This window comes from Saccoglossus kowalevskii, chromosome 7, assembly GCF_978046115.1.
Source record: "Saccoglossus kowalevskii chromosome 7, keSacKowa6.1, whole genome shotgun sequence".
In the NCBI taxonomy this organism is placed as follows: domain Eukaryota; kingdom Metazoa; phylum Hemichordata; class Enteropneusta; family Harrimaniidae; genus Saccoglossus; species Saccoglossus kowalevskii.
The window spans coordinates 17,162,634-17,174,862 of record NC_140647.1 but is presented as its reverse complement, the minus strand read 5'-3'; the positions used below and the strand labels follow the sequence as shown (position 1 = coordinate 17,174,862).

Below are 12,229 nucleotides of genomic sequence, written 5' to 3'. Positions count from 1 at the left end.
ATTCCGTTTTTTTCTCAAACCAGGTGGTAAACACACGCCACCAATGAGATTACGCGGCTTTAGTTCGACCTAGACCTCGCACCGTATTGAAAAGGTCGTTCTCTTGACAGACTGACCTTGGCATATACACGAAACCAGGTGTTGAACCATTTCACAATTCGTGACCAAGCACTTAGTATATTGCCTACATCTGTTTTTGTCATATTTTATTTAAATAAGCCCATTACAATTTTTCTAGCTGGTAATGAAGACCTGTATCTGTTTAGTACCGTACCTGCCATGTGTGGTTAACCAGCGGCGAAAGTAATGTGTATCGACTCGGGAACGTACGAAAGTGTCGAATAAATTGTTAAAACTATTGAAAACACCACTGACTGTTTCAAGTAACATCTGAGACAAACAGAAGTGCAATCTTCATCCTTTTTTATTCAAATGAAGATAATCCAATTAAATTGAATTGGATTAATTGAAGCATGAAGCTTTATATGTGTGTCGCTGGCTAACTTGGATTGTTTGTTCAGGGGTATTAACATGCTGGACATTCATTACCTTTAATCAACCGCCTTTCTTATGCGGTTGATCTCTTTCTTATAAGTTTTAAGTCCCAAGAAAGTTTCCAAATAAATTGCCCAGACAAACCAAAGGGCTACTGCACTGAGCGTAAAATAGCAGTTTTTAATAAGGGTAATCGTATTCTAAAACATGTAGAACTCAAGCTTGACAGAGAACAACTAGAATTACTTATTACGTAATAATAATTTACACCAATTGAAAAATAATGCTCACAATAATAAATTGAATACTATTATTATTTATCACTCAGTGTGTGCTTGCAGGCGAACTTGCTTCAAAACTTTTTCACCGACTTGTTGTGACAGTTTTGAAAAGTGTGGCGGTGAGATTTGTGGTCACCCCAGTCCCTCTGATTGTGTGGTAACGAAATTAACAGTGCTTGGAATTTTCTGGAAGATGTCAATCTAGTTTTCTATAGATTTCTTTTTGGCAAATAAATGCGATAAAAAAGCTGGAATTACTCAGTATATCGAATTAAACTTATTGTTATTAAACACATGCCATATTTGTGCAGGTTTTCCAAATAGACAATTTTTATGAATGATTATATTAGTGAATATTGTCACCGAAATGTCAAATATACTCTCCCAGAAATGTAAAATTATGTTATTGAGTCGGATTTATATAAAAAGTATCGTCTTTCCCGACCTGGAGAATTACATTATGACAACAGCAAAATATCAGGAAACAACTTGAAGCTGCGAATCTACAGGCCTATCAAACTTATTGTTGTGTTTCAAACAAAATTTATTAAGTGTTAACAATTCAGAAAACTACAATTAATTAAGAAATAGGGTTAGGGCGAACTAGATCAATTACACCAACATACAAGATACAAGTAGTTCTACAAAACCTACAGTTGAAGATGTATTATGTAATTCATTGCCTAAAATTTGATATGAAAAGGGATGTGTAACTGGCATACTGTCAGTAACTTCGAAGTCTTTTGTTCTAAATTGTTGCTTTACTATACTTACCATAGTACATGTATGATTAGCCTGATATTTAGGCGTGAGTGGTGCCCTCGCCGGCCGAATGTTGGGTTTGGAGCACCGATGAGGGCGCAACTCACGCTAATGTATGATGTCAAGCAATAAAATTGTATCGAATTGTGTTTTGTGCTACAATATGGCCACATTCGGTGATCTTGTGTTTTCAGGACGTATTAAATTAAAACTACTGTGTAACAGCATCGTCCGCCTGCACGGTGTTGCTCCGTTCGGACATTAGTGGAGTGCTTCGCCGGAACATTCACCTTGAAAATTCAAGATGGTGTAACAGTCGTGTATTTGCTTTATAACACACCGTCTACCACTAGTACCAGTTAAAACACCCACACGTCGGAGTTGTAGAATCTGTGGCGGCGGCACCGGTGGGCAGAGGGGCAGTCGCCTCCTCGAAAAAATATTGGGGGCGTCGCTCCCCGAAAATCAAGCTGAAACTCCTTGTGTAAGCAAATTTTGCCCCTCAAAATGCAGGAAACAGCAGAGGGTCTTGAATTCAGATATCGCCCCCACATGCAAAATTTCGTGCCACCGCCTCTGATAATACAACGTAAAGTAGTAACGATACCAAGCTGTCACTACAAGTTTGATGCAGAATACAGCGTAAAGTAGTAACGATACCAAGCTGTCACTACAAGTTTGATGCAGAATACAGCGTAAAGTAGTAACGATACCAAGCTGTCACTACAAGTTTGATGCAGAATACAGCGTAAAGTAGTAACGATACAAAGCTATCACTACAAGTTTGATGCAGAATACAGCGTAAAGCAGTAACGATAACCATCAGTCATTACGGGTTCGATAGAGAATGCAACGTAGACGTTACCAACAAGTCATTGCGCCTTTGTTGTAAAATATAGTAACAAAACACCGTCTGCACTAACAATACCAACAAGTCGTTACGGTTTTGTTGTAGAATACAACGTCTACAAGTAACGACATACACAAATCAGTATTGTAGAATGCAACGTGCAACAGTAACAATACATACCTATCATTACGAATTTGTTGTAATATACAGCGTAATGCAGTAACGATACCCGCAAGTCATTACGAATTTGTTGTAGATTACAACGTCTAATAGTATCGATAACCTCAAGTCATTACGAATTTGTTGCAGAATACATCGTCTAATAGTAACGATACCCTCAAGTCAGGATTGTAGAATACAATGTACAACAGTAACGGTACCCACCAATCATTGCGGATTTGTTGCATTACAAGTAACAGCAGAAACGATACACACACAAGTCATTACGAGTTTGTTGTAGAATACATCGTCTAATAATGACGATACCCTCAAGTCACGATTGTAGAAGTCAGTCAGTCATTTCAGGCTTTTGTAGAATATAGCGTAATTATTACTTCAATTTTCGTTCCAGAAATTACGTCATTTTACCAAATAGCGTTTTTTTGGTCACTTTTCAACACAAAATTATGGGCACCAGTCCTCCGTAAAAAGCCTTTATTGCGTCATTATATTTATGTGATACCGGTATTTATATAATATTTTCGTTGCGGCTGATGTAAATCGGGAATCTGAATTGATGTTGTTAGCAAGCACTTCAGCGACCGTGACATAAAGTAATATCAGACGTAATTTACACGATAAAATATATTCGTATTTAAATTGAAGATAATTTGTTGTGCTACCGTAAAGTTACGTCGCATATATTGAAGAGGGCGCTGTCCACAAATTACCCACATTTACTACTACCGTGACACATACAGACACGTAAGAGATGTCATAGTCACTGCTAAGCGAGGATATAAGGAGCGAAAGATGAGTCCGATCGCTGCCCCGTTGGCAAAACATTCTTCTTTATATAAGGTATAGATGTGAAACAAAATTATTATGCATTTATGTTATTTAACTTTTGTAATGTGATAATCGAATTTCCCCTCACTGAAGCCAATATTTCGAGTTATTTTGAAACTATTTTTAATAAAGATCATGGGTATATGTATATGTAATAACTCCTGAATTCGTTTGTTGTGTCACAGTCCCTCTGACTGTGGTTGTGTCAACTGCAAGACCTCTTAAAACTTTGCAGCGTGCTAAAATATGAATGTAAACAAATTTTAAAAAAACAGTGTCTGGCTTTGTTTATATTCTAAAAGTTCAGTGGAAATCATTACTTTTTTATAGTAGTTTATTAGAACAATTAACATTTGATGTGAAAGTGAAGAGAATGAATTGGGTATTCAAATTAACAAAGTCTTACAAGAACGCGTTCTCTGTTATAGTAAACATAGGCGGGACAACTTGCGAAGCCGGATACTTAGAAGATTGTACCTGGTTTGCTACACAGCCCTAACATCTAACAGAAGTAACAGACAGAGCAATAAGAGAGAAGCTTATTTGTTGACATGTTTTTACGACGTATCTATACCTTTAGTATATTTATTTTTATTTTTTATTAGACGCATAAAATCCTTAGGAAAGGATAAAAAAGGGTCTTACAGAAAGAAATTAAAAAAAAAAACTACAATCTAAAAAATAAAACAAAAAATAAAAACCTTTCTAACAAAAATAAAATAAAACAAGTCAAAAACAAGAAAATACAATTTGCAGCCAATGGTGAATACAGAATATAGAATGAACACAAAATGTGGCCTAATACACTGATAGTTGTTGCTGTTTTGTTCCATAGCTGTTTCTTAAGAAGACAGCTAAGGCTGGTGCTAGAGTATGGTTTGCCATAATCAAAATGAATTTATTCTGATTATTTTCATTATCAAAATTTGGAATTTTATTTTGTGCAGTCAGGAATAATTTGTCCCTATGGTGACTGTAAGCTGGACATTTCATTACAAAATGTTGCTCATCCTCAACTATATTTTGGCTGCACATATCACATGTTCTTTTATCCAGCGGCACATTATTATGTCTGCCTTTCTCAATTTTAAGGTCATGGTTGCTTGTCCTGAATTTTGCAATTAACCTTCTAAGACCATGGTTCTGCATATTAATTAGGTAATTTTCAATTTTTAAATCTTGTTTGAAAAGTCTGTATGTTCTTAGTTTGTTTTAGCCAAGGTTTGTTTTCTATTATCATTATGCATGTCTAAGATCCATTGGTTCTCAAATGATTTGTTTATTTTTTTATGAATAAAGTCTAAATTTTTCTTAATTATTTTTTCACTTGAGTTTACAATGGTGACAACATCTAAACCTTGCATGAGGGTTTCTACACTTGTAAACCATTTACTTTTTACATTCTTGTTTACTAAGTAGGCTTCTCTTAGTAATGTGTTATCAGAGTTTGTTACCCGGTTGAAATATATGCTCCGACTCAACTGCAACTTTCTAATCTTATCACGAAAAGAAATGTGGAATTAGTTTATTATCATAAACCTCAAATATAGGTACTTAACATAATCCCATTGATCGCTAAGCATTCAAACTTGTTGACAATAATTCATTTTATTACTTTTAAAATCGCTCAAAACTGGGTACGAATTTCGTGTGACGCTTCGTTACGATGATGCGTCATCAAGAAATGAATTTCAACCAATAATATGTCAAAAGATCATTTTAATCACGGTTATCTTTTTAGTAACCGTGTTTTAATGCATTGTATATTGCTTGTAATGGAAGCGGGCCACAATGAAACTATAATAATAAAAAATAATTCTTCAGGTTTTGTTGAAAATTATTTTGCAAGAGATCGAGAATCGTGGGAAAATTAGGTTATGTGGTTTGAATCATGGAGCTAGCTCCATGTTTGAACGAACGTCTAAGCTCGCCTCGTGGATTATTTCAGATATTTTCTATTACATCATATTCAGTATCCCACACAGGGTGCCCTCCAAGACAATTTGGTGCACCGCGGGCACATAGATATTTCGTAACGCAGTAAGTTGTACTAAATTCTTGGCGCGTGATATAGTCATCTTACAGTACCGTTGTTACCAATTTGAAATAAGGCAGAGTAAATAGTTTCACATATATTTTAGCGTATCTCAGATCGGTAACACTGCACATTTTTAATTTGCAAAGATGAAATTTACAGATTATGAATAAAATATTCGTAAAATCAAATCGGAAGTTTAGTTATACGACAGTCCCTTCAGAGGGACTGTAGTTATACCTTCAATATTTCTCTACCCACACGCACAACTACATTGAATCTTTCTGTACTTTTGAAGACCTCTCTCCCAAGTTATCAACAAGCTTACCTAACTATTTCAGTCCCGTTAGAGCGTACACTGCTACATATTTCCGAATGTTCTAATTACAATCATCATATGAAGGTGATGCGAGACCCTTTGGTGACAGATAAAAACTAATTTTATAAATTCCCAACGAGTGGTTAAATCGCAATAGAAAGTGCAGTTGAACACACAAGGCATATACTGGCAATTCCATTACAAATAATATAGTTACCCTCTACTTTTTTGAAATCCTGAGCTGAAATAACGTAGCTAAATGATAATAACAATTTAAGATTTAAAATAAAATTACCTATAGGCTAGCAAAGATTTCGCAAGGTAATGGCATAATATCATTTTGTGCAATCAAGGAATGTAACGCAATCGTGAAAAGCAACAGTAAATTGACAAAATGATGGAATGAACATATTCAATTATGTCAGATGCGTTAAAATATCACACCCGAGACTGCACTGAACTGTAGAGTATTTCCTGCACACTCTAATAAGATTAATATTATCAACCGAAGGAATGTTGAACAAGCTTTGATGACACAATGATTAATATTTGCATTAAACACATTTCCTGCACACTCTAATAAGATTAATATTATCAACCGAAGGAATGTTGAACAAGCTTTGATGACACAATGATTAATATTTGCATTAAACACATATACCCATAGATACCATTACAGTATTGTCTCCATAGTGATATACTGTTCAACTGGCTACCTCGGTAACGTCATCACCACCACAATCGTTACCCACAACAACGTGCCTAAAAATAGCAATATCACGAATAACCAACAGCAAAGTACAAGTACCTTACTGGCCACCTCAATAACATTGTCATATCCATGGCATCTCTCTTAAGCCATAAACATCACCGATTAATATCTAAAATAACTTTTTCTACCAAAGGGTTCAAACTTGAGATGCTTACACACTTTTTCCCCACTAGGAGAAAAAGCTGCCACAACTTTTCAACAGGGTGCAAACATGAAATGCAGACCAACTTTTCAAACTGGGACCAAAGCCAAGGCTGCCCAATATTTGCATCAAGTCGACAGGGTTAAAACTTGGGATGTCCTTATTTTCCAACTGGGAGCAAACGTCCGATACTGTTCACTGCAAGATGAAAGTAGGGAAGTGCACCTCATGATCATATTGCAGATTTCTGTAAGGGATGGAAGATTGGCCCATGCATGTCTTCATCCATCCACAGAAAAAATAAATGGGACTTGAGCCAGCAGTATCTGTACCTACTTTCAGCTGTATAAGCTAGGATTCTCTCTGTGCTTATATCACCTTTTCAAAATAATTTACATGAACTTCACCTGACTACAATATGATCTCAACATTTCAATGAAATCCACATAAACCATACTTCACCGTACTGTAATATAAACATTCAATTTTTGTTTCTGTTTACTCGGACTAAAAAAAAAAACAGTTTTTTTTATCACATAACCATGGTTCATATCAATTCTCTGTTGTAACGTTTAGTCAAGAACAGACTGAAAATGTGTGAGAAACTTTATGTTTGTGGAAAATGATGACAACTTAGCAACAAAAACACATGCATGTTTCTCTAGCCAGGGATGTTTTTATTGAAATCAATAAATTAACATTTCTTTGCTGTAATAAAAATAATATTTTTTTTAATTTTACACATGATTAGTATGTAACAGTCAAAATATTGGTTCTGACCCAAATAAAGTCATTAAAGCTAAAAAATAAAAAACTGAGATTCATCAAATATTCAAAGAGACTATATTCTATGATACCTGTAAGAACAGAAAATTCTAATAGAGAAAATATGATATTGTCACAAAATGTGAGAATCTGTGAAATACAGTAATGTATGAAAAACATATCTGACATTAATATGGAACCTCGATAAATGAAAAAATATGTTCCCAAAAGACATGTAGTTTAAATTGATTTTGTTATTTTTTATATTTAGTTTGAGCTTAGCACGCTTGTTTACAAGAGTGAATGTTAATTGGTTCTTTAAAGTTTTGAAAAATGTAAAAAAATAAAAGTTGAACAAAATATTTGGGAGGGAGACAGACAGGGGGATAATAGATTGTAACATGAAAAAATGCACCTTGAAATCTGAGGGTTTTTTTGCAGTTGATATTTCTAATGAGAACAATAAATATAAAGCATTTTAATATTTCAGCCCCCAAAATAAAATTCCATTGGATTTTCATTAGTAAAAACAATTTTGATCTCATCAGCTTATGTCATCTAGTAAGGTGTTGATTTCATTTCAAACACGTTTTGTCTGTTCCATCTTTCGAATGTTCTGAATAAGTCTGAATAATTAAGACATGGACACGACTAACACAACTTTTGACAATATTGAGTTATTGAACTATGAACCTCAGTACTAAGACAAATTTTCAATTCAAAATGGCCGCCAGACTAGGATTTCAAGGGAAATTACAAAGTCATTGCTTCCATAGAAACATGTTTGGTTCCTATTTATTTTTGTTTGCTATTTGTTGTTTAGTATTTTTAGTTTTTAAATAGTCCACATTTTTACTGTGTCGATTCATAAACAATTGATTAATAAATTCTTCATTGAGGCCTGTTTCTTCCATCAGTTGACAGAAACTGTATTAATGTCCTCATCTGAAGTCACCAACATGGATATGTATCCCAACTTCAGGTTTCCTGTCCTTGGATTTGCTGCCAGACTCGTCATCAACACCAGCAGCATCATTTTTCAATCGGTTTTCTATTCTCCTGTAATATATTTATCATAGTGTCATCTGATTGTTACTGAATTTTCTTTGGCATTAACATGGCATGTTTCCCATAGGGTGTACACAATGTTAATTTTATCTCTAACACACAATGCATGATGACTGTGGCTCTGTAATGGAATTCAAATACTGGCATCTGACAAATGCACTAGCATTTTTAAAAACAAAACAGTCAAATATTGTCTAGCACGAGACACCCATAAATTCATCATTGTCTCGTGTTGCTTTGTTTTTAAATATTTTTGTGCCAGATTTTCTAAGTGCACATGCTAAATTGTAAATTTGCCATGGAAACCATATTGTATGATTAAGACAACATGACAGGGCTGAGGCATTATGGCAAGTTACTGTAGTATCTTGTGCCAACCCAGGACAAGTAAGAGAATTAATCTCTGCCAGCGGCTTTGACCTCCCTAATGAATCAGTGGTGCACTCACCCAGGGTATGGAATCAATCCCTGTTTTGGGTATGCAACCCCAGGTATTATTTGAAATCAGAGCCAAAGACGAGTCAATAGCAACATCCATTAGGCAACCAGTGATTCATGTCATTGTATCACACTCATAATATGTACCTTAGTTTTCTTTCCTCTGCTTGTTTTTTTAGTTTTTCTTTACCAATATCGTCTTCCACTGTCGTGAAATCATCTTTGTTTGAAGAATCATGTTGAATATCCTGCAGAGATGAAATTTTAATATTATGGTTTCACCTCATCTCTCATGCACTATACATATGCACTGAACATCACAACAACTATAAACACATAGGTCAATGTGATCGTATACTGTCTGATATTTTACATTATTAAACATATAACAGCAAAAACAATAGAATTTACCATTTACCATAAAATGCTATATCTGCATTTGTTCAAAAACATTTTGTAATTGCTCCAACATTTGAGTTTTTCCTTTTATGGGTTGAACTATTCACAACATTGAATGCGTTCTAGGTTATTGATGTCACAGTCAAACTCAGTTTTCAACATAATAAATTTTTAGTTGACATTTTTGAATGCTATCTTTTATTAAAATATTTCAACAAACAGAAAAATATGTGTACAAGAAGAAGGTTATCACAAAAGTATACTATAAAGTACACACCCAGGCAATACAGGATCGCATAGACAGTTGATATGAATGGTGTACTGCCTTTGTGCATACTTTGCAGTATCCTTGTGATAATTTCATAAATTATACTGTATTACCTTGACACCAACTGTATCTCCATCCTTTAGGTAGAAAGGACCTTGGCGTAAGTTTACTTTTGGCATGTTTTTCCTTTTACCTTTTCCTTGCTTATTCTTAAAAACCTAGACAAAAATAGACAAACCTTAATAAGAATGACAAGACCATATTTGTTCTATTAGTTGCGCATACCCTTATGTTGATGAAAAAGTTGTATTTATGGTCAAAATAAGTTATATTTTTTTATGATCCATTCGCCCAATAATTGCAATTTTTAGTTTTCTATTGTCAAACATCCATGAAAATGGCCATTGGTTTCTATGGTGAAAGTTCTCACCATATTTCATAATTTCATTTCACTACATATAGTGAAAACATAATGATATTTCGCATAACTGTGAAATACTGTAAGTAAACTATGATAATATACGGTTATTTACAAAAATACTGGAATTTACGTTCTTGGTTCTTACGCATTGGTACAACAAAAGTATTGTCTGAGACGTGAAGCTTCAGAGACAGTACCATAGCATACAATACCCAAGGACATAACTCCCTGTATTCTGTGTATAACCTCATTATTATTCACCTTTTGTAGACAAAAACAATAAAAAAATAGAAACAGAGCAGTCTAATAGTGCGTTTGTACAGTGTTGGGTTTGCATACGAAAAAAAACTCGGTTGCATAAAATCTGGCTTCACAATCTCCTACACTACTTGTAGTCTGCTGTTTCAATCTGGAATATGATGGTCAGGATTACCGACACCTTATCGTCTCATGCTGATGTAGAACTTTTGACAAATTTCACTAATTTATATGCAAGGAAATGCCGGCAGTGGTTATCAATAAGTTCCGTTAAGGTGGCAGTATATTTCTTATTTTCTGGTCATTACTATATGTTACATGTATAATACTTTCTGAAGATATTCATAAAACATGGCTGCACAAATTTATGAGCTAGATTTAATGAGTGCATAAGAGAGCGGTTACAGCCTTTCCGATCAAGTAAGAAACGAGCGTTCAGAATTTTTGCCAGTAGAGTGTGTGCGTGTGGTGCGTTCTTTGAATATGTGATATTTTAACTGACATGTACAATAATAAGGTTATTAACAAAATAACTTGAGTAGTTAAAGTTGATGAAATGTGTCAAAAATCAATAATTATGGTACACTTTTGAAACAAAAAATAGTAAATTTGTTGCCTGCGTTTCTTAGTTCAAATACTTGCAATCTATTTTAAGGTGGTTTGGACTGACTGAAAAGTTATGGGATTTTCTTACTTCTATCATTATACTGATATTTATATGAATCATGATTTAGTGAACAATATTAAAAAAATTATAATTACTTTAATCAGTTTCCAGTGGGACAACCATTTTCCATTATACACAATGTGTTTCAAATAAGCTCAATATTGCAAAATTTTAATTTAACTCAAAAACCCTTTTGTACAGTTGAAGTTGTAATAAAATTAACCAGGATATTACAGAAAATACAATACAAACGTACCAAATATGGCACCAAAATTTAGGTGAGACAAAATGATGATGTTGATAGAATTATTTTTACTAATACCGGTACATACATTTGCATTAAGTGATGACTCATCTAGAATCATCCATTCATATTGTTCAGTCCAGTGCTTAGCTATTTGTAGATTCTCCATCTGTAAACACAATCTATCTGCAATAGTCTGTTTTAATATCAGTGGTGTAGCGCCTTTAGATGTATCTAATATCATCTCTTCACACGGTGTATATGACCTGGTGTCTGGTATTCTCCGACAGATATTTAACACGATTGTGTTGGTACTGTGCAATAATAAAAATAAGTATTATAAAAATTATTAATTAATATCAAATATATTGATGGTCAACTACATTTGCAGAAAAGATTTAGTGGCTCACCAAATCATTTTATCTGCATTATTATTATTAAATTAAATTAAAGTGTCATGCATAGACAACTCACAGTAAACTTTCATGTTAAACAATGTATTGAACAGATGCAGAAATGAAATGCATTGAAGTGGGTAGTCTTTGGAAAAGAGATTGTAGCAAGTTTAGATTTCCAGTTTATGCAAAATTCATAAGACATATAAAACCATGGATTTATAAGACAAGGGTAAGCAACTGGTGTCTCAATACAAAGTCATAAAAATTGCAAGACAAACTGACATTTCTAGGCATACTAATGAGCAACTGGGGAAGACTGTCACAAAATTGGTTAGCATCATCCTAAACTGTTTTACTAGTGTCCAGGATTATCTGTGTGTATGGTGTGCATGTTTAAGATTTTTGAAGGCGGTCTTAACTTGCAATTAAACCTTAAAAGGGTGAAATTTGTGAGATTGTCGTTACATATCACTACCCATAAATATCAAAGTTGCATCCTTGATGTTTTAAATTATCTTATTCTTTTGTAGTTGTTTTTTCTTCACTTATATTTTTTTTTTACTATTAACTGATTGAAACATTGTATTTCCAAGAATGCAGTAAAGTTATTATTATTATTTATCTTATGAAACCTTATTA

At 34.0% G+C, this 12,229-nt stretch overlaps 1 protein-coding gene across 1 annotated transcript in view; it reads right to left on the bottom strand.

Annotated features, from left to right (window-relative positions):
- Window positions 1-7,314: 7,314 nt before the first annotated feature.
- LOC100378428 (ubiquitin carboxyl-terminal hydrolase 40-like) overlaps window positions 7,315-12,229 on the bottom strand; it is a 44,099-nt gene continuing 39,184 nt past the window's right edge. The window contains exons 22-25 of the mRNA XM_085501824.1: window positions 11,281-11,506; window positions 9,716-9,820; window positions 9,083-9,183; window positions 7,315-8,488 (exon numbers count right to left, since the gene is read on the bottom strand). Of these exons, the coding sequence (XP_085357950.1) occupies window positions 8,371-8,488; window positions 9,083-9,183; window positions 9,716-9,820; window positions 11,281-11,506 (550 nt within the window). The 3' untranslated portion in view covers window positions 7,315-8,370. The remainder of the gene's footprint in view (window positions 8,489-9,082; window positions 9,184-9,715; window positions 9,821-11,280; window positions 11,507-12,229) is intronic.